Source organism: Penicillium verrucosum (genome assembly GCF_028828655.1).
Source record: "Penicillium verrucosum strain IBT 35672 chromosome Unknown utg000003l_segment0_segment0, whole genome shotgun sequence".
Taxonomy (NCBI): domain Eukaryota; kingdom Fungi; phylum Ascomycota; class Eurotiomycetes; order Eurotiales; family Aspergillaceae; genus Penicillium; species Penicillium verrucosum.
Window position 1 is genome coordinate 4,954,462 of NW_026643212.1, and position 18,180 is coordinate 4,972,641.

The 18,180-nt window shown below is 46.2% G+C and overlaps 9 protein-coding genes across 9 annotated transcripts; 3 read left to right on the forward strand and 6 right to left on the reverse strand.

Annotated features, from left to right (window-relative positions):
* Positions 1 to 126: 126 nt before the first annotated feature.
* N7516_009436 (DnaJ domain protein) lies at positions 127 to 1,839 on the reverse strand (the record flags this gene model as incomplete). Its single annotated transcript, XM_057222155.1, has 5 exons — positions 127 to 303; positions 360 to 1,417; positions 1,477 to 1,570; positions 1,633 to 1,676; positions 1,734 to 1,839. 5 exons carry the CDS (start codon positions 1,837 to 1,839, stop codon positions 127 to 129), a joined length of 1,479 nt encoding a protein of 492 aa, XP_057072427.1.
* A 400-nt stretch (positions 1,840 to 2,239) lies between these two features.
* Positions 2,240 to 3,725, forward strand: erg9 (bifunctional farnesyl-diphosphate farnesyltransferase/squalene synthase; the record flags this gene model as incomplete). Its single annotated transcript, XM_057222156.1, has 2 exons — positions 2,240 to 2,307; positions 2,372 to 3,725. 2 exons carry the CDS (start codon positions 2,240 to 2,242, stop codon positions 3,723 to 3,725), a joined length of 1,422 nt encoding a protein of 473 aa, XP_057072428.1.
* A 678-nt stretch (positions 3,726 to 4,403) lies between these two features.
* N7516_009438 (hemerythrin domain-containing protein) lies at positions 4,404 to 4,996 on the forward strand (the record flags this gene model as incomplete). Its single annotated transcript, XM_057222157.1, has 2 exons — positions 4,404 to 4,511; positions 4,571 to 4,996. 2 exons carry the CDS (start codon positions 4,404 to 4,406, stop codon positions 4,994 to 4,996), a joined length of 534 nt encoding a protein of 177 aa, XP_057072429.1.
* A 1,406-nt stretch (positions 4,997 to 6,402) lies between these two features.
* On the forward strand, positions 6,403 to 6,627 carry N7516_009439 (uncharacterized protein; the record flags this gene model as incomplete). The annotated part of the gene is made up of 2 exons (XM_057222158.1): positions 6,403 to 6,411; positions 6,475 to 6,627. The coding sequence occupies 2 exons, from the start codon at positions 6,403 to 6,405 to the stop codon at positions 6,625 to 6,627; spliced, it is 162 nt and encodes a 53-aa protein (XP_057072430.1).
* A 438-nt stretch (positions 6,628 to 7,065) lies between these two features.
* Positions 7,066 to 7,815, reverse strand: N7516_009440 (uncharacterized protein; the record flags this gene model as incomplete). The annotated part of the gene is made up of 4 exons (XM_057222159.1): positions 7,066 to 7,089; positions 7,167 to 7,502; positions 7,523 to 7,681; positions 7,753 to 7,815. The coding sequence occupies 4 exons, from the start codon at positions 7,813 to 7,815 to the stop codon at positions 7,066 to 7,068; spliced, it is 582 nt and encodes a 193-aa protein (XP_057072431.1).
* A 175-nt stretch (positions 7,816 to 7,990) lies between these two features.
* On the reverse strand, positions 7,991 to 8,236 carry N7516_009441 (uncharacterized protein; the record flags this gene model as incomplete). The annotated part of the gene is made up of 1 exon (XM_057222160.1): positions 7,991 to 8,236. One exon carries the CDS (start codon positions 8,234 to 8,236, stop codon positions 7,991 to 7,993), a length of 246 nt encoding a protein of 81 aa, XP_057072432.1.
* Positions 8,237 to 11,317: 3,081 nt separating this feature from the next.
* Positions 11,318 to 13,245, reverse strand: N7516_009442 (uncharacterized protein; the record flags this gene model as incomplete). Its single annotated transcript, XM_057222161.1, has 2 exons — positions 11,318 to 12,012; positions 12,996 to 13,245. The coding sequence occupies 2 exons, from the start codon at positions 13,243 to 13,245 to the stop codon at positions 11,318 to 11,320; spliced, it is 945 nt and encodes a 314-aa protein (XP_057072433.1).
* A 450-nt stretch (positions 13,246 to 13,695) lies between these two features.
* On the reverse strand, positions 13,696 to 15,284 carry N7516_009443 (Saccharopine dehydrogenase; the record flags this gene model as incomplete). The annotated part of the gene is made up of 5 exons (XM_057222162.1): positions 13,696 to 13,920; positions 13,973 to 14,213; positions 14,276 to 14,715; positions 14,774 to 15,120; positions 15,185 to 15,284. 5 exons carry the CDS (start codon positions 15,282 to 15,284, stop codon positions 13,696 to 13,698), a joined length of 1,353 nt encoding a protein of 450 aa, XP_057072434.1.
* Positions 15,285 to 15,867: 583 nt separating this feature from the next.
* On the reverse strand, positions 15,868 to 16,168 carry N7516_009444 (uncharacterized protein; the record flags this gene model as incomplete). Its single annotated transcript, XM_057222163.1, has 2 exons — positions 15,868 to 16,052; positions 16,111 to 16,168. The coding sequence occupies 2 exons, from the start codon at positions 16,166 to 16,168 to the stop codon at positions 15,868 to 15,870; spliced, it is 243 nt and encodes an 80-aa protein (XP_057072435.1).
* Between the last annotated feature and the right edge of the window lie 2,012 nt (positions 16,169 to 18,180).

Below are 18,180 nucleotides of genomic sequence, written 5' to 3' on the forward strand. Positions count from 1 at the left end.
AAAAGCAAACCCAACATGTATGTCCAGGATATAAAGAACCGGCTATCAAGAAAGACCAGGTACGAGATGGAACTCAACCAAAAAAAAATAAACAATCAAAGAAAAATGAGATGGATAATGAGGCAATCAAACAGTGGTCTCTTCCACAGGCTCTTTACCACCGTGGGTCTCCTCATGATCGTGCTTGGACTTCTTCTTTTTCTTGTCCTTGTGATTCTCATCCTTGCCCTTTTTGCTCATTGCCTCGGCCATAAGCTGCTCGAAAGCCATGTAGTCGCCCTCTTCCTCGGGGTCGCGTGCGGCCTAAAAGTCGGTGGTTAGTATGTTACTTTAGAATACGGGGAGAGACGTGTATATACCTTGGCGTAAATATTACCGGCAATCACCAGCGCATGCGCACGCTCAATGCGTTTCTCAAGTCGGGTCCGCTTGTCACTCAAAATCTGGTCACAGACATCACGCAAGACACTCTGGATCTCGAACTTGCTGCCACGCCATGCCGCGGCGAGAATCTTGCCAGTGACTCTCTTCTCGTATTCAGCCTTCTTCTCGTCAGTCCAGTCTTCACCACCGCGTTCCTCCATCTTAGCCATTTCCTCCATAGTCATCTGCGCATCAATGGCGGTGGAGATGGTGGTCCATGTCTCCTTCGCAAGGGTGCCCTTGTCCTTCAAGCGGGAGAAGAATCCAGAGATACCTAGGAACTTCTGTGACTTGAGGAAGGAGGTACCCTTCTGAACATAGGTTTGACCGACAGCGTGGAGAATTTCCAGACCGAAAGATTCCATCTTCAAGTTCTCAACCTCCAGTCGGATCTTCTCCTCGAAAGCATGAGACACATCCTTGCCCTTGTCCGTCTCAGTCCAAACGCTCAAACGATCAATCAACTTGTTTGCCAGTGTGTTAACACGATCTTCGCGAGCCTTTCTGCGTTCGTCCTCGAAAGCGGTGAGACGTTCCTGTTGCTCCTTGGACAGACCCTTCTTTTTCTCCTTCTTGCGCAGTTCCTTCTCCTCCGGAGACAGACCGGCTGCCTCCATGCGAGCTTCTTCTTCGGATTTGTCCATGAGGGCCTGTTGGCCGAAGTTTCGTCGAGGGGTGCTGGTGCCAGAGCTCTGGTCGGATGTTGGCTTCTCGGAGGGGCCGGCAGCTGCAGCTGCAGCTGCGGCTGCAGGCGCGGCTCCTGCCGCGGGATCGTGGGTTTCGGAAACAGGAGCCGAATCGCCAGCTGTAGCCTTCACTTCCTCGTCGTGGATGTTGAGTTTCTCTTCCGCAGACTGGGCCAGTTCTTCTTCCTCCATCTCCTGCATAGTAATGTCCATAGTCGCGGTGAGGTCTTTCATAAGTGAAATTTCGCCGATAAGATCAACAAAGGCCTCGCCGCCGAAGATCATGCTGAAGAACTCGGATGGATCCTCTGTACACGACAAATCAGAAACTTTGTGCTAGGCATTGGCATACATGTGATGGACCTACCGAAACCACCACCAGGCACCGACTCCTCCTTGCCAAACTTGTCATATCGCTTGCGGAGATCTTCATTGCTCAGGACTTGGTACGCCTCACCGATCTATAGTAGCAGGACGTTAGCCTCGTGCAATGTGCATCATTTCTGAAGTTTCGCAATCATACCGCCTGAAAGCGTTCGTGCGCGGTTTCATCTCCAGGATTCTTGTCTGCGAGAACATATTAGAAGGGCTGGAAAACAAATATAAGGTCAGAGGCAGTCAAACCCGGGTGAGTGACAATAGCCAGCTTCCGGTATGCCTTCTTGATTTCCAGTTCGGTGGCCGTAGGTGGCACACCTAGGGCGTCGTAGTAGGCAGTATCGGCAACCATCGCAGCGACCGAGCCTAACTTGAGAATAGAGTGGGTTGAGAGAAGATATAAATTCAAATGTGTGAAAGGTCTGACGGGAAAAACAATCGACCCGTGTTGTTTAGGCAGAACCTCAAGATATTTTTCGGAAGTTGGCGCTGATATCATGTGGGGGGAGACTTGTATGCATCGTTTGTTCCCAGTCACGTGTTAGCTAACTCTTCATTTAATCTGTTCTGGCCTTTTCCCCCTTTTCCTCCACCCCCAATCTGCCGTTCCCCCAGATTCTGTTGTTTTTTGTTATTTTATTCTCGCCTTAATTCCCTTTTTTCCCCGGATCCTGTTTCTATTGAAGATTGGCCTACTTTGCCTTCTACGAGTTCCTCAATCATCCGGCTTACGCGCCTCTTCCCCGCACATCATGGGTCTCATCGGCAATGCTCTCTACTACTCCTTTCACCCCATGGAACTGAGGGCAATTCTCCAATGGTAAGCCCTGAAATGCGAAGTTGTCTATATTCTGGTTACGAAGCTAACCATCCACGTCGCATAGGAAAGTCTGGCACAACGCGCCACATGAGCGTAACGAGCAGAATGAGACCGAGAATCAGAAGATCTGTTTCAAGTTTTTGGATAAAACCAGCCGCAGCTTCAGTGCTGTTATCAAGGAGTTACATCCCGAACTGTTGATTCCTATCTGCGTTTTCTACTTGGTCCTCCGTGGGCTGGATACCATTGAGGATGACACTTCCATTCCTCTGGTTACCAAGGAACCTCTCCTCCGGGGCTTCAAGGATATCCTGACGCAAGATGGCTGGACTTTCACTGGGAACCGGCCAGAGGAGAAGGACCGTGAGCTGCTGGTTCAGTTCAACCACGTCATCACCGAGTTCATCAACATGAAGCCTGAATACCAAGCGATCATCAAGGACATCACCGGAAAGATGGGCAACGGCATGGCTGACTATGCCGTGAAGGCGGAGAAGGAGGATGCCAGTGTGAAGACCAAGGAAGAGTATGACCTGTACTGCTACTATGTCGCTGGATTGGTTGGCGAGGGCCTCACTCGCCTCTTTGTCGAGGCCGGGTTTGGTAACCCGGCTCTACTAAAGCGCCCTAACTTGCATAAGTCAATGGGTCTTTTCCTCCAGAAGACCAATATCATCCGTGACATCCGGGAGGACTTCGATGATAACCGACGATTCTGGCCCCAGGAAATTTGGTCCAAGCATGTCGACAACTTTGAAGATCTTTTCAAGCCAGAGCACCTTGACGCAGCCCTTAACTGCAGCTCAGAGATGGTCCTGAACGCACTGGAGCACGCCGAGGAGTGCCTGTTCTACCTGGCCGGGCTACGAGAGCAGAGTGTTTTCAACTTCTGTGCAATCCCACAGTCCATGGCTATCGCCACAATGGAGTTGTGTTTCCGCAACCCCGATATCTTCAAGCGAAACATCAAGATCACCAAGGGAGACGCATGTGATCTCATGCACAAGTCTACCCAGAGCTTGTCAGTGCTGTGCGACAGCTTCCGCCTGTATACGCGTAAAATTCACAAGAAGAATACCCCCAAGGATCCCAACTTCCTGAAGATTAGCATTGTCTGCGGACAGATTGAGAAGTTCATTGAAACCATCTTCCCGACGCAATCCGCCGAGGCGGCTAACCATAAGGTCGCTGGTGAGCTCACTGCAGCCGAGCTACAGAAGAAGAAAGAAGACGACGAGAACAAGAATGATGTCTTCTTCATCATGGCTCTCATGGGTGTTATCGTTTTCATCATCGCTTCTCTCATGATCTTTACCGCCTGGATGCTGGGCGCTCGGTTCGACCTTGCCTGGAAGGAAATCTCGTCGGGTAACTTCCGGCCTCCGGTTAAGAACCGCTTTGAACACACGGAGCTTTGATTGTCTTATTATTCTCACATCAATGGCGTTACGACCTTTTACTGTCTAATATTTTCGATTCCCCCTCCCGGCGGCATATGTCTTACTATTTCCTCGCCCTCTCCCGATGTGTATTGATAATAACATACCTTTTTCTTTTTTTTCTCTTTTTCTTCCGCCTGACACATTTACCAACCCAGCAAATTTTCTAGCACGGATGTCAAATTGCGATCTGGTCCTTTCATATCTAAGGTTGCGCCGAAGAAGTGCTTATATCAAAATGGGGATTTACCTCCCTAACCAGTGAGTACTAGATTTTTGTCCAACGGTTCGCCCGAGTTGTCAAACATCCATTGAAGATCTGGAATATCCCGTATATGTAGATTTTTTTGTATGTCAATAGAAAATGAAATCATCAACCGTGGGAGATTGAATCTTATGAACATTTCCAAGAGAACTAAAAATAGACAGAACTGGAGCGTAGGCCCCGAATCAGAAGTCTCTGCTTTCTCATCAACCCCAGATTGCCCTCCGCGCTACTCCGTACTCCGTACTGATATCCTTTAGTTATAACTGTCTTTTATTTCTCGGCAATAAATATCTTCCAACTGCCGTCCCATGCATTTTCGCTTTCCTCGTCCATTACTCTTGACATCTTTTCCTCGGCCAGTGTTTCTTCGTCGAAGCGTACTCAATCCAATGGGTTCCAGCAAGATGGCCTCTTCTTCTGGGGACTCAGGCGACTCTCCATTGTCCGCGACCGATTTCCGGACTTATAATCGCATGTCGGAGCAAATGGAAGGATTTGTAAGCTTAGCAGTACATCTGCGTATTTCCTTTACACAGTTCCACTAACTCCCATGCAGCATAGCCATTTCCGTTTAACATGGAACCAGCTCTGGGAGGCATGCGAAAGCTCTGGGAAACGGGGACTCTCAGCCCGCCAGATGATCATGATGGGCCTTCAATTCTGCTCACAATTGGATTTCCACCACTCCATCGAGGAGCAACACATCTTCCCCGTGCTGGCGAAAAAGATGCCTGAGTTTCGAAAGGAGCTCGAGCTATTGAGTCAGCACAGACAGATTCATGCGGGACTTGAGAAACTGGAGAAGTATCTTGAGAAGTGTCGGTCCGGCGAGGAAGATATGCGCCGCGAAGAGGTCAAGCGGTTGATGGATGGGTTTGGCAAGGTTCTGTGGACGCACTTAGACCAAGAGGTTCAAACTCTTGGAGCTGCCAATATGCGCAAGTTCTGGTCTCTTGCCGAGATGCGTCGGCTTCCTATGTGATGCTGAAGAGCGGGGATAAAATCAGTTGAATGCAAGTTTTGACGATTTCATGACTCTTTCTCAATATAGTAGTTATATATATATATTTTTTCATGTCCGTTTGATTCAATCTAAACCTTCTTATTTCCTATTCCGTTTTGAAAAAGGCAGTTTTGTTTTGTTCCTTAAGGGGTCCGATTCTGCTTCACCGATATCCGTGCAGTTTGAACTGGCAGCCACTGCATAAAAATAGTTGGCTCCGCGTCAAGCGACCGCTGGTAACAGGTTCTACTGTTCCCGGAGGCTTGACCATGACGGACTAAGGAATGTGAAACACGTTGTCATCCCTTGCTTGGTACCTAGGTATGTATGCACAACCGCACCCAGGTGGCATTGCAAGAAGGCTGTCACGAGTTTTTCTGTTCAACACCCTCTCTATCACTGGACCCAGTTTAGTTCTGTTTTCTACTGATCATGACGTCTTCCAGAAGAAGGATCGTCAGCATCGGTAAATGCATTGAAAATGCCACGGTCAACAGTACGAAGTGGTCACATACAACCCACCGATATCGAACAACCTCAAAGCCTACATATTGTCACTGTAATTGTTGCACGGCCCACCACCACCTACCCGGTGTTGTTGGGCCACACTCGATCCCAAATTTTCAGCCGATCCCAAATTCCAGAATAAGTATCTTTTGTATGGCAACTCCATACAAAAGGTACATAAACACGATATAGTCATAACCTCAACTCTCTAAATAAGCAGACCAGTTTAAGGAAATTTAAACAGACAGGTTATTAAAATAAATCGGGCTTAACCGATCTACTACTATAAAGAATGCTAAATATATAGTATAGAAGTGTAGGAAACTTTTTAGAACTCACCATGTATAAGAATTTGTATGTAAAAGATTAACCATTCTCTTACTCCACACATACATGATTAAATTTACTAGAATTGATACTAAGTAATTGAGGCCTTATTTACACTATGTATATCTTCCTATATTTTTCCTAACTAGTTTGAGGGTTGAAAAAATTGGGGTTATGACTATGTCGTGTTTATGTACCTTTTGTATAGAGTTTCAATACAAAAGATACTTATTCTGGAAATTGGGATCGAGTGTGGCCCACCAATACCGGGTGGTGGTCCACGGGCCATGCCATGATTAGGTAACATATTGTTGGGTGCCTTGGTGTCTGAGGCATGTAGACCAATATGGGACAGATCCACTCCTATATAAGTAGATAGTTTCTCTCTCTCCCTCCTTCTCTCTTCTCTCTCTCTGTCCACTTCTTACATTAAGAATCTACATGCATGGTTTCTTCATCCTGACTCTGTAGATTTCACAATACATATTTCCTCTGCCGCTGCTTTTACGAGAGCACTCTTAGGCTTAGTGAGCTCCTTAGACATTTTCAACATGGCTTTGGTAAGTCAAAGATTCCACCTGGGCATTTACGAGATTTCGGGTCACTAATGTCAATATTATCAGAATGATTACGATATTCCCGCCATTCAACAAGAGATCAACCGTGCTCCTCGGGCTAAGGCACGAAAGTGTCCTATATGGTGTCCGGAACACCATCCTTACATGGCAATTCCCTGTCCAACAGGGCTATATAACACGCCCCCAAGACCGCCATAGCAGACAGGCTGGGCGGAGGGGGTTTTCAGACTTACATACGTACCAGTATCCGGCACAAGGGGCGGCCAGCAAATTTCTGATTGTGCAATGCAAGGGAACTGGGCTGGAAACGCGAGCCTCGACCTGTACGGGCGACTAAGTATGCCACCGACACATAACTCAACTATCTCTCTCACTTTACCAAAACTAATGTCTGAATTGAATCTGAAATGAATCTGAAATGAATCTGAACTGAATCTGAATTGAATCTGAATTGACTTATATTGTATTGTAGAGAGAGTGATGTAGACCTTGGAGCGGAGGCCTGATATCGAGCAGACCTCTATTCCAAGGGTCCTATATATCCCCTCTATCCTTCGAGCTTACGCCTCGTCTATTCCCACTTCTTGGGCCAGGAGGACGTCTACGTCCCCGGTCTTCATCTATCTATATAGCTCACTAAATCGGCCAGAATCCTTTAAGCTAGAGGAGTTGAGAGACAATATATTGATTGACGTTTTAGACATTAAGTATATTAACACTTTGATGGGGGCCCGTACCACTCCAATTCCCAGCCAGTCCCATCCACGACGTGGTATAGGGGGTAGCCCACTGTGTGTTTTGACTGGCAGAAGTGGCACGGAGCGGACAAGTCCTCTGACCAGAACCTTATGAATGAAATTGCCATACGGCACATCCATCTTCGTGAAGCCCGGCGGCTTCTCGAACACAATCCTCCGTCGCGGTCTGATCGTGTTTCCGAACATTTGCTCCTTGATCACAAAGCGCTTTCCTGGTACCAGGTTCGCTATTTTGTGGGCGAGTTCTTTATCCGGTATCGTCTCAGTCTTTTCCGTAATGAATCCAGTCAGCCCCCCAATACAGTAGGGCTCGGCCTTATATAGTTAGGGTTCACCTTCTCCATCAGGGACTGAAATTTTCGTCCCGACAAGGCGTTGCGCCGAATCCAGGGAATGAAGTTGGTTATCTTTCCGGCACTCAACTCATCCGCAGGTTTTAAGTTGGGAAGCGCTGCGCTGATCGCTTTGGTGATGGTTAGGAATCGCCAGTGGATCTAGGGTGCGAAGGGGCAGAGCGGCCAAAGGTCAAATGCCTGAATTTTTAGGCTTAATGATATAAAAATACCTCCTTTGGTCGGCCGGCGGCGCGCAATGGGGCATCCGTTATTGTCGAACTATATGTTGTCATGGTAGGGTAATTCATGGCCTTTGGAGTACGCTGCGAGTTCGACTTTGGTCGGTCGTAACAACTTCAACGTCGAGAAATGGGTGTATATAGAGATTTGTATGGCGGGAATAGCGTTAACGCCCGCACTCGGGGGTGTCTTGAGAATAATCCACCTTCCGTCCGCGTACTGGGGACCTCATCCCCGCCACGGTTTTCCGCCTGTTTCGCTCTCTTTGTTTTGTGGATCTTCGCTGTCGCAGTCGATCCGGTCCTCGACGGTGCTAAGCTTGCCGTAGTCGACGATGCTCGGGTGGAGCTCGAGCCCGGACGCTTCCATCTTCTCTGACAACCCTTGGATCGACCTCTTTAGGCGTTTCTTTTCCTTTTTAGACTTCGGGAATTCCCCCGCCTCGCCCTTCTTCCGCTTCTTCAAGCTTTCCATAAACGCTTGTATAGTATCCTCGGCTACATCGCACTTGAATCGATAGCTATATTCAATATAATCGGCAGATCCCTTGGCCGCTAGTTTAGGGGTAGGTGAATCTTTATAGGGTAGGCTGTTGTAGGTAATAATAACCAATGACAGAGTTGTGTGCCGGTGACATACTTAGTCGCACGAAGGTGTGCAACAACTCGATCAATATCTTCCTGCAACCCACCGCATCCGGCATATCAACCCATCGCCGGTGTATGGGATAATTGCGGTGGTTATGCATATGCGTCTATATCAGTACGACGACCCAACTAACAGTGTATGGTGTTGAGCAACCCGTTGAACTGGGTTACTAGTATGTGAGGAGAAAGCAGTGGAAGAATCATTAATTGATTAAACTAGAAATGCAGGGGTCTATATACCCCGATAAAACCATCTAAACATTGCTCAATCAAATAACAAACAAAGGGCTCAGTCCGCAGCAAACATACAAATGACAAACATGCATGCATGGGAGATTGTTCAACATTTGGAACATTGTTGATCCCAAGGTCCCCTCTACAACTCGCTCCTTGCACCTGTCGCATGATCACATTGCTATCCAACAGATACTCAACTTTATCAAGGCCAATCACTGAATACATAGCTAGTCATATGGGCATGTATCGATACCGAATAACAAACTTGATTTTCCGTGTGAACTAAAGTGCCATAACTCGATATGCCAAAGCAAGAAGGAACGAGGTAACCTGTCATAATATCTCCCAGCAAAAGGTCTCTGTCGAATTTATTGAAAATTTGCGATGATCTCCTTGATTAGTCCAACTAATCGCTCGCGGTGTGCCAATCCACTGGACTTATACCATTTAGCGCAAAGAAGGTCCACCAACCCTAGCCATAAGACCTGCTAGTCCACCGAATCAGTCTCATTCTCTAGCAAATCTACCTCGAAGAACCAATCACGTTTAGATTGTAATCGGCTTCTCTAAAAGGCATCGGGTAAATTCAATGTAAACACGGATAACATATTGCGTATATTCTTTATATCGGATCGAGTGTAGACAATAGGGCAAATGATTTCCGCCACTACAGACGCGCTCGAAATCAGTTTCACCTCTTTACTCTCTTCAATTCTTTGTTGAACTCTGTTTTGCATGACGCCATCCCTTTTACGGTTAGCCTACCCCTGACCCATACTCTTGGCAGTATCTTAGTACGGTAATAAATAATGGCATAAAATAGCTATCGTATCATGGATGTATTGGCCATGCCCTGTCTAGAACCTCTCACTTGCAAACAAGCCAAACAGACTAGTTGGCAGGATTCGGTGGGTTAGTCTGGCCACTCTACCTCTCATCTTGGTCAACCACATTCACTCTACTAACACCGTGGACGAGCGAGACATACGTAGATACAATACTGGTGGGGTGAAATATCTCTTTACAATCGACTTATCCGCTCTACAAGATGCTGGATTCTTTGGGTCACACCCTCTGTTGAGCACTCGATGACCAGAATGTGCTGAAGTTTGATTTACTAGAAAATTGTGGACAATTATTAACCACTCGTCTAACACTAGTAGGAGCGCTCTAATATTTCCGAATTGGTTAGATTGTGGCGGATGTTGATAATAGCCTGGAGCTTGGTTATTTCTAGAAGAACGATTAAAAACTACGGGCGCTCAATTATTGCTAGCTGGAGGCAAGGTGACAGTACCTTAGAAGTCATAGACGCTAGATCATGCGCTTAGTTTCTCCTAGGTGATTAACTACTGGTTGCCCTAGCTTTTTAATGTATTGATCTGCTTAATGGGATCACGCAGGTAGTCCCGATTTAGGATTATACATTGTCTCACGACTTCTTTCTATTAAAGATGATTATGGGCATAATCGAATAGACTATTCAAGATGATACGTGTATAGGAACGGCACAGGGATCTGAAGTAATATAAACATTGATCAAAGGGCAGGGAGGGGACTCGGTTCTGTAACCGCGAGAAATATGATACGTGACGAACAAGCGATGACCAAAGTTGTTACAGACATAGCAAAACAAGAGGGCTTAGTTGGTCGATATTCGGCAGGCAACCAAAGGAGGTTGACTCCATTATAGGTTACCCAGGAAAGGTCATCATTCAAACCATACCCGTACAGTAGATTTCGAAAACGGATTCCCCTGTGGACACTCATGCTTTGTTTATCGGCCCGCACCCGAAACAACCCTAATCCTTATTAGGTTACTTTAAAAACCAATCCGTGCTTTGCCATATGTATCGTAGTATTTTCGTGTCTAATGGGTCATTGTAAATTACAGTACATACTATAAATTTCAATTATTAATAACTAAGTCTCCAATGTAACTAGTTAGAAGTTCTGAAAGTTTGATCCTTATCCGGCTTAACTGAATATCGCAACTGGCCTCGAGTAAATAATCTCTTAGTGAACAGTAAAACTCTAATTCGGATCGACTCCATCCCTAATACCCCTGTGGGATAGAGCTCAGCTAACACACAGGAACCAGGGCCGGTGGGGGAGGCTGAGCAGCTTGAGGTGCAGGTGAAGACTCGCAAGACACAGCTCGGAGAGGAACATCCCGACACGCCGAACATTATGAGCTCGAGCTCACAAAGATAGAAAGGCATTTGCCAGAGTCCTACGAAGTTTGTTTATTTGATCTTTGCTTTACTAGCATTTTCGCAACCCCTGGTCGAAATACAGCTAACTGCAGTCAATTTTCGCGGTCTTGTCGAGAAATTCTCTATAGCCGCGCCGGGGCAGCCTAGATTCTCGAACGGCGTACGACGAACAGCCACGAAAGGCTTCATATACGTTCAGTCTCGACTTTACCGAGTTAAAAAGTTTGGACATGCAGTCGTACGCATAAAGTGTACTAAAATGAAGGAAAAGTGTGGAAGTGTCAATTACAAGAGGATTCGGGAAACGCTTCTAGCATATCATTTTGTGCTCTGATAGTATGCCTCGTAAAATTCTCAACATTCTCCGGCGCATTACTCTCGCCTGTTCTGGTTTCTAAGCGCCAATAATTGTTTGCTTCGCAAATTGTACCCTCATCGTCTACTTCTGCCAATACTTAGGTCAAGATGTAACAGCTACCTCGACTGGGTTTAGGCACTGCATATGGTCCAAGATATTGTCTCTTTTCTTGTTCATTAATCGGCACCTGTAGAAATGAAACAGGCGACGAAGGACGGTTTGGGTTTCTGATATCTCTGAATTTGCTCATCACGTAGCCAGCATCGCCTAGGTAGCCGGAGTCCTCCAAAGGTGGCGCTTCCCCGGTTTCCCTTGGGAAAGAAACATCTTCGAGATCCAAAATCACAATTTTTCCGTTGTCGCAAAGCAAGAAATTCTCCGGTCTTAGGTCTCCATATTCCACGCCATGATTTTGAAGAACGGAAAAAACTTCTTGAAGTTGACTCTGCAATGTGTCTTCTGAAACTTCGGTCTTGTTGCGAGCGAGTTCATATAGTGTAGAACCAGAAACCTCTGATAGAATAAGTGCAGGAATCCCGTTGAGTGAGCCTTCGCCAAAAAGTCTCGGTATGATTGTTCCTTGAAGATTTCCCAATCTCTTGTAAGCTTCCTTCTCACGCTGAAACTGGGCAATCCAGCCGTCCTTCTGCTGCTTGACAATGACGGAGTCCACATTCGCTGGTAAAGAATTGTGACATGAGGATGGCTCAGTCTCGAGGCGGTGAACTGTCTGACGTCGTTGATCCAAAGTCTTCAGCGTTCGCGCGGCGATGGGCAAGCCGTCTAGATAGACTGTCGATCCCCACGTGAGCTCGGGCCATTCATCCTTTGTCAAGTTCAGAGAATACGGCTTACATTTGGGAGATATTCATCTTGAGACATTATAGACGCCTTGTTGAAGGAGGGAGGGTAATGTACGAAAGTGAGGAAGAGCAAGGGGGCTATAGCTAAGTCGTCGAAGTACCCCGCTATCTGAGCGGTATCGAGATATAGGGTATCAATCGTATGATTATTTCCAATATATTAGTCATGTGATCTGAAGTTACAATACGTTTCGATACTCAAAAATGGCCTAAGCCTAATACAGACTAGCGTGTTTCAGGATAAAGTTTGGGAAAGAAACGAAGAGAGTAAAGTGGTGAAACTGATTTCGAGCGCGCCTGTAGAAGGGATATTTCGAGTAGAAGTCTATTAAGATAGGAGCTTTTGCGTTTTTCAACCATTTCCTAGGCAAGTTGGATTGTACTTTGAACCTCGGATATAATCCATAGATTGACAAAGATATCACAGCCGAAAAAGTAGCTCTTATATCTCACGTATAGAATATCCCGGAGCTAGGCACGATATATAGTATCGATATCAGTATTACCCCATCCTTTATAGGTTTTCCAATACTACTTCGCGGCCTAAATAACTTAATCAAGTATCTCCTCGGTCTTCTCGATCAATCTCTTTTTCCCTATTAGATAGCTAAAGATCTCCTAACAATAACAGTGAAACATATATCCTATATTTTTGTCTTTATAAAGACTTGGGTCCGTCCACCAACCTCCTAAGTAGAAATGTGTGAATATCGTGTTATTATACTGTGGTACTATCTCTCGTCTAGAAACCCGTGCGGTGATTTTGTCTCTAGGAAGCTAGTACGGCTGACCACTAGGGCGTGCAACTAGGCCAATTCCCGTAAGAGTATATCTTGAAGAATCAGTATATCTAACAGCTTAGATTTACTATTAGCTTGAAATTTCAATATTTATATAAGAATGTCAACTTACCTCCTCGCTGATAGCAAGCTAATAACCATGGAAATTTAGAGAAAGTTTTATTCTCGACTTCGGTCGATGGCACTATAATATGCTTAGGAATCGGGGATTTGCGATGGATTTCCCATTGAGGCTCCTTGAGCATATCTAGGTGATCTCTGCTCATTGTTGCTCCGTTAGCCGTCAAAATGTGTATACCACAGAGTAGACATGTCTCCACAAAAATACGAGGCTCATCGGATTTTGAGCGTTGGGCCGCCATTTTGCAGGGAATATTGCAGGGGTAAAAGGAAAACCGTATAGGAGACAACCCTAGAGGAAATAAAAGACAGAGTAAGTAGGATGACGGAGTAATGAGCGGCACTATCGGATTTGGAACGTGCATATCATCAGCCTTTAAGGCATATCATTCACTTAAAGATTAATCCCACAGGTTGGCAACTATAGAAACAAAAAAGTCAGTTGCACCACGATGATGAGATCATGAACACATTATATTCCAAAAGTTTTAATATACCTAGGTATACACTATTAAGATCAAATCATAGTAATATAATCCAGGTACTTAGGGGCCTAAGTGTTGAGGCTTCTACAATATGTAGGCCGGAAAGTGAGGAGGGAGACGCTCTGGTGAGGGGTTGATGCCTGAGGCAGAAATATTTACCCTTTGGCAGCACTCGTGGTTTTTGGTAACTACGACATAATGAGGTCGTTAAATAACCTTCTCCACAAGCTTGACTCCCTCGCGTGCCACAGCTTCTCTAATGGGATCGCATATCTCCTTGCTGTATGGCGCAAGGATACCTGGCATGTGAAGCGCCGGGTGACCATCCAGTAGTAGCTGAGTTGCCACACCGCAGGTGACACCAACCGAAAGCGCCATAGCTGAATATCTTTCCGGATCACCTAGTAACTCGAGAGTGCTTGTGATGGTGTCCTATATGTACAATTAATGATGGCAAATCTTGACAATTGGGAAGTGATCGTACCTTTTTACCATCCCTCCACTCAACGATGAACTTGTGCTGAAGCATGACCACGTCCCGCTCGCCAGACTTAAAACCGAGGAGCTTTGCTAGCTGGTGACAAAGAGTGTCAAAAATGTTGCCATCCTTGATCATGGCTGGTTCGGTTGAGAAGAGACCCAACCATCGCAGGCCAGAAATTATTCTTTCACTTTCGGCCTCGGTTGGAAATTTGTATACTTCGTTGATGCGCGCAATGAGAGATCTGTGGCACATGAAAAGGTCAGTGTCGGTTTATAGTCCTGTTATTCCGGGAAAGATAGATACCTCTCATCCGAGCCAGGAGAATTGACTAATCTCTGTTGAATCTGAGCCCATGTGATTTCTGGCTTCAACCAGCTCTTTTCTTCTTGGTCAAGCCAGCCAATGCTGGCCAGGGCCTGGATGAATTCGGGATTTCCCTGGTATCTCAGTGATCCTCTGATGACAGTTTCCGCTTCCGGGATGTTGTAGAACTCTCTGAAAGGGACAGAATTGCGATTTGGATATGCCACGAAGGAGTATCCATCCATAACGTAGTAGGGCTTGGCAACGGACATGAGTTCTGTGGCGGGTATGTCTACCTGCTTGCCATGGCGCAGAAACGAAGCAGAGTTGCGTTGGGAGAGGATTGCACCGCGCGGGGACCAGGAAAACTTGAAACCAAGCGGGTTGTTGGCGCACTCGGGAGCGGGTAAGCCTCCACAGTAGGAATAGAATTCCTTGACCTGTGTCGTATTTGACGGTTAGTTCGGATCATTTGATATGATCGGAAATGGTACATGCCTTGCCACCTTTCTCATGAACTTCATTGATTGTTTTGATAGCATACAGGTGATCAACACCTGGATCAACCCCTACCTCGTTCAGAACGGTGATTCCCGCTTTCTTGACGGCGTCATCCAAGGCTCGCATCTCAGCCGAGACGTAGCTGGTAGTGACAACATTGGTTCGTCCTTTGATAGCTGACTTAATCACAGCCGCGTGCTGTGTGTACGGGATGAGCGAGATGACGAGGTCGTGGGCTGCGACTTGAGTATCGAGGTCGGCTGCAGAAGCCACGTCTAGGGAAAGCGGCTGCGTTCTGGGAAATTCAGACGAGAGAGCCTGTGCGGCAGAAAGGGTTCGGCAGGCTAGGTGACATCTTGAATCAGCTTCATTGGAGCGTAGTAAAAAAAAGCGAAGGAATCGTCTTACCAACAGTGACTTCATTGTGAGGGTTGCGGGTAAGATACTCAATGCAGGGAGGTGCGACCATTCCACTCCCAAGAACCAGAATTCTCTTCTTCTCAGGCATTTTGATGCTTAAACACGGCAACCTTCTGGGGCTGTCGAACTTCAAGCAGTAGCTGGGTTAAGAACAAGAACCGTGATCTGGAGTTTGCACAGAGGGGATGGGGTTGATCTCGTGATTGAGTGAGTCATCTATGAAGTGATCCTCCAGGGCTGCAGATACGGCTGTGCTAATAAACTGGACGCCAATAAACTGGACAAAATGTCTACATAACTACGTAGTTAGCTGGCAAGTTGGATGTACTAATTTTAGCGGACTCTGGCTGGTTAGTTAATGGAACATCTCCTGTCTGCGGATATGACTCTATATTTCGTGTTTACGTACCTTTTGTATGGAGTTGCCATACAAAAGATACCTTGTTTCCCAATTTTGGGATCGAGTGAAGCTAACCCTGGGTTGAAGGTGTTGGTGGACTTGGCACGATTAATGCATAACTACCTAGGTACCTAGCTCTCAATGACGAAAAGTAGACTAGTGTTAAAACCAACGATCCGATTGGTCCACTCAGACCTGAATTGATGGCACAGGAATGCTTTTCAACCTGGCGAGCGTCCTGATAACTTCCTGAGCAATATCCCCTTTGTAACTAATGCTTGAGTTTGATCTCGGAGATTCCATCAAAGAATGGCCAAATGGTCACAGTGATCCTAGGATCAGCCGCAATATAAGCATTGAAATCCACCACAAGCTTCCCTGCTTCGTTCCAATGGTCAAGTCTCGCACCGTCAATGTTTGCAGGACTCTCTCCGACCACGAAGCCTCGTGCGAACACTGCAGCTCCCATAAGTATAAGCGTCATTACCTATCAAGCTATTTGTCAACGACATACCGTTATCGACTAGGATGATACCATCTTCGGCAAGTAGCACTCGATTGAGAATTTGCATGTATACAGTGGCTGTTGATTGGTATTTAGGACACAGTACTTCCGCCTACTAACTAGTTAGCCGAAATGTAACTGGGGCATGTGTAAGGGGGGCATGTAGCATATTACACATATTCTGTACTGTTAGGAGAGGTCTATGTGGTGGACGTCGAAGTGCATGGTGCCATGTGAGGTTAATCAATGGTTAAAGAAGCTAAGCTACAGAAGCCAAGAAAGAGACTAAGAAATCTGACATGTACATTCGCCAGTACGTTATCGGGGAACGTGAATGTACTGTTGACCGGGCATATTTGTAATGCATGGTGTTGTAACCTACAAGTTCAGATCAAGAACACCTTCAGCGGTGATCCTCCTGACTTTTACATATTTGTCTTGAGATACCTCTCATTCATTTGGTCAGTCCATTCCTCTTGGACATTCCCGGTACTAGCCGATTACTTTCACTTAACTAGCTAGACAATACTTCCTAGCGAAAACTCCCTCTCACAATCCCTGTCCCTCGTGCATCATTGGGACACGGCTTCGGAGTTACAGGGTAACTGGAGGCATGTAATTTCCCTCCCGTCTATGTGCGGGGATGCAGTCGATACCGTGATAACTCCAAAGTGTCTAACTACTGTTCTGCCTAAAGTAGTCCCACCAACCCAAGACTTGAAATTACGAGCAGTAACACTTTTGAAATATGGAGTGCGCTGTTGTAGGAAGGTTGCAGCTGAAGCGGTAGTAAAACTTTAGAAGTATCACTATACTCCCGAGCCAGACTACGTACGGATGTGATATAAATCGATAAGTATGAGGCTTATAAAATTTTATGGCCGGGATTCTTGTCGCCGAGGAAGAAGCATAGCTTGGCCAATGTTGAACGTTGTTTTCAGGAATCAGGCTTGGATATTTTAGAGAGGGGGACTAAAGACCAGAGTGATTGCTCATTGTACTTACTCGAAAAGGAGCGTGGTATCTGAACGTCTTGTTGGAAGTGAACCTGTCTAGGCTCCAAACTATGAGATTACGGGAATTTGGCGTAACAGTGAACAGACTTGAGGGAAACTATTCCAGTGGACAGCTTGCAACTAACACTATTTTGATTAATCATAGCCTCTCAGATCTCTTCAGCGACTTCACTTCATATCCACATTCAGACGAATCCTACCGTGTTGTTTCTCCACATCGCAACTCCGTAGGATCTCTGTTACAATCTACTGTACGATCGGTTGATACGAATCAAGGAGCGAATCGAGACCGACCTTACAGTGTTTGTCTTTGTAATGATCGATAGTAGCGATATTAAAACTATTATTCTAAGAGGGGTGGTTCGATATATATCCATTTCGGGGTGACATCACTTCAGAGAAAAATGTTAGAAAGGTGGGGGATTCCTGGGAGTCCGCCTTACCTCTTAAAGTAAATGGTTGGCTGAAACACCCTGTAAGCCCCAGGAGTATTGCAATGCACTGTGGTAGGCTCATAGGAGCACATGGCGGGCCACCAACTCCATTCAGCAATTGCGAAAAAAAAAGACTTGACATTATACGCTCAGGAAGGGCTTCAGATATGTGCGCTCTTTGGAAAGAAGTAACGAACTAATCCATCTTCGTTTCCTGCTGCTTCAGTTTGTCTTGTTAGTTATAGGGCAAGATTGTAGACCAAGTAGATTCGCCCACTGGCCATCGTCCTAGCAGAGGTCTAAAGCCCGATGCGCATTGTGGGGCAAATCAATTAAATGATCCTGGGAACAAAGGCAGAAATGGGAGACCGACAGGTCTAGAGCGAAGGGTCACATTGACGACGCCAATCTTTTTCTGATGGGACGATGCGGGTGATATAGAAAAAAGCTACACGTGAGGTATCTAGCGCGTTGTATTTTATGGACGTGGCTTACTCAGGCCGCTCATGCCTACGCTCAGGTCATGTGCGGTCCCGAGAAGAGTCTAGTGCCTAATATATACCGCTGCAGCGACAATCGGACGTTCCGATTGTCCCTATGATCTTTTGGCCAAGTGCCCAGGTGCCCTG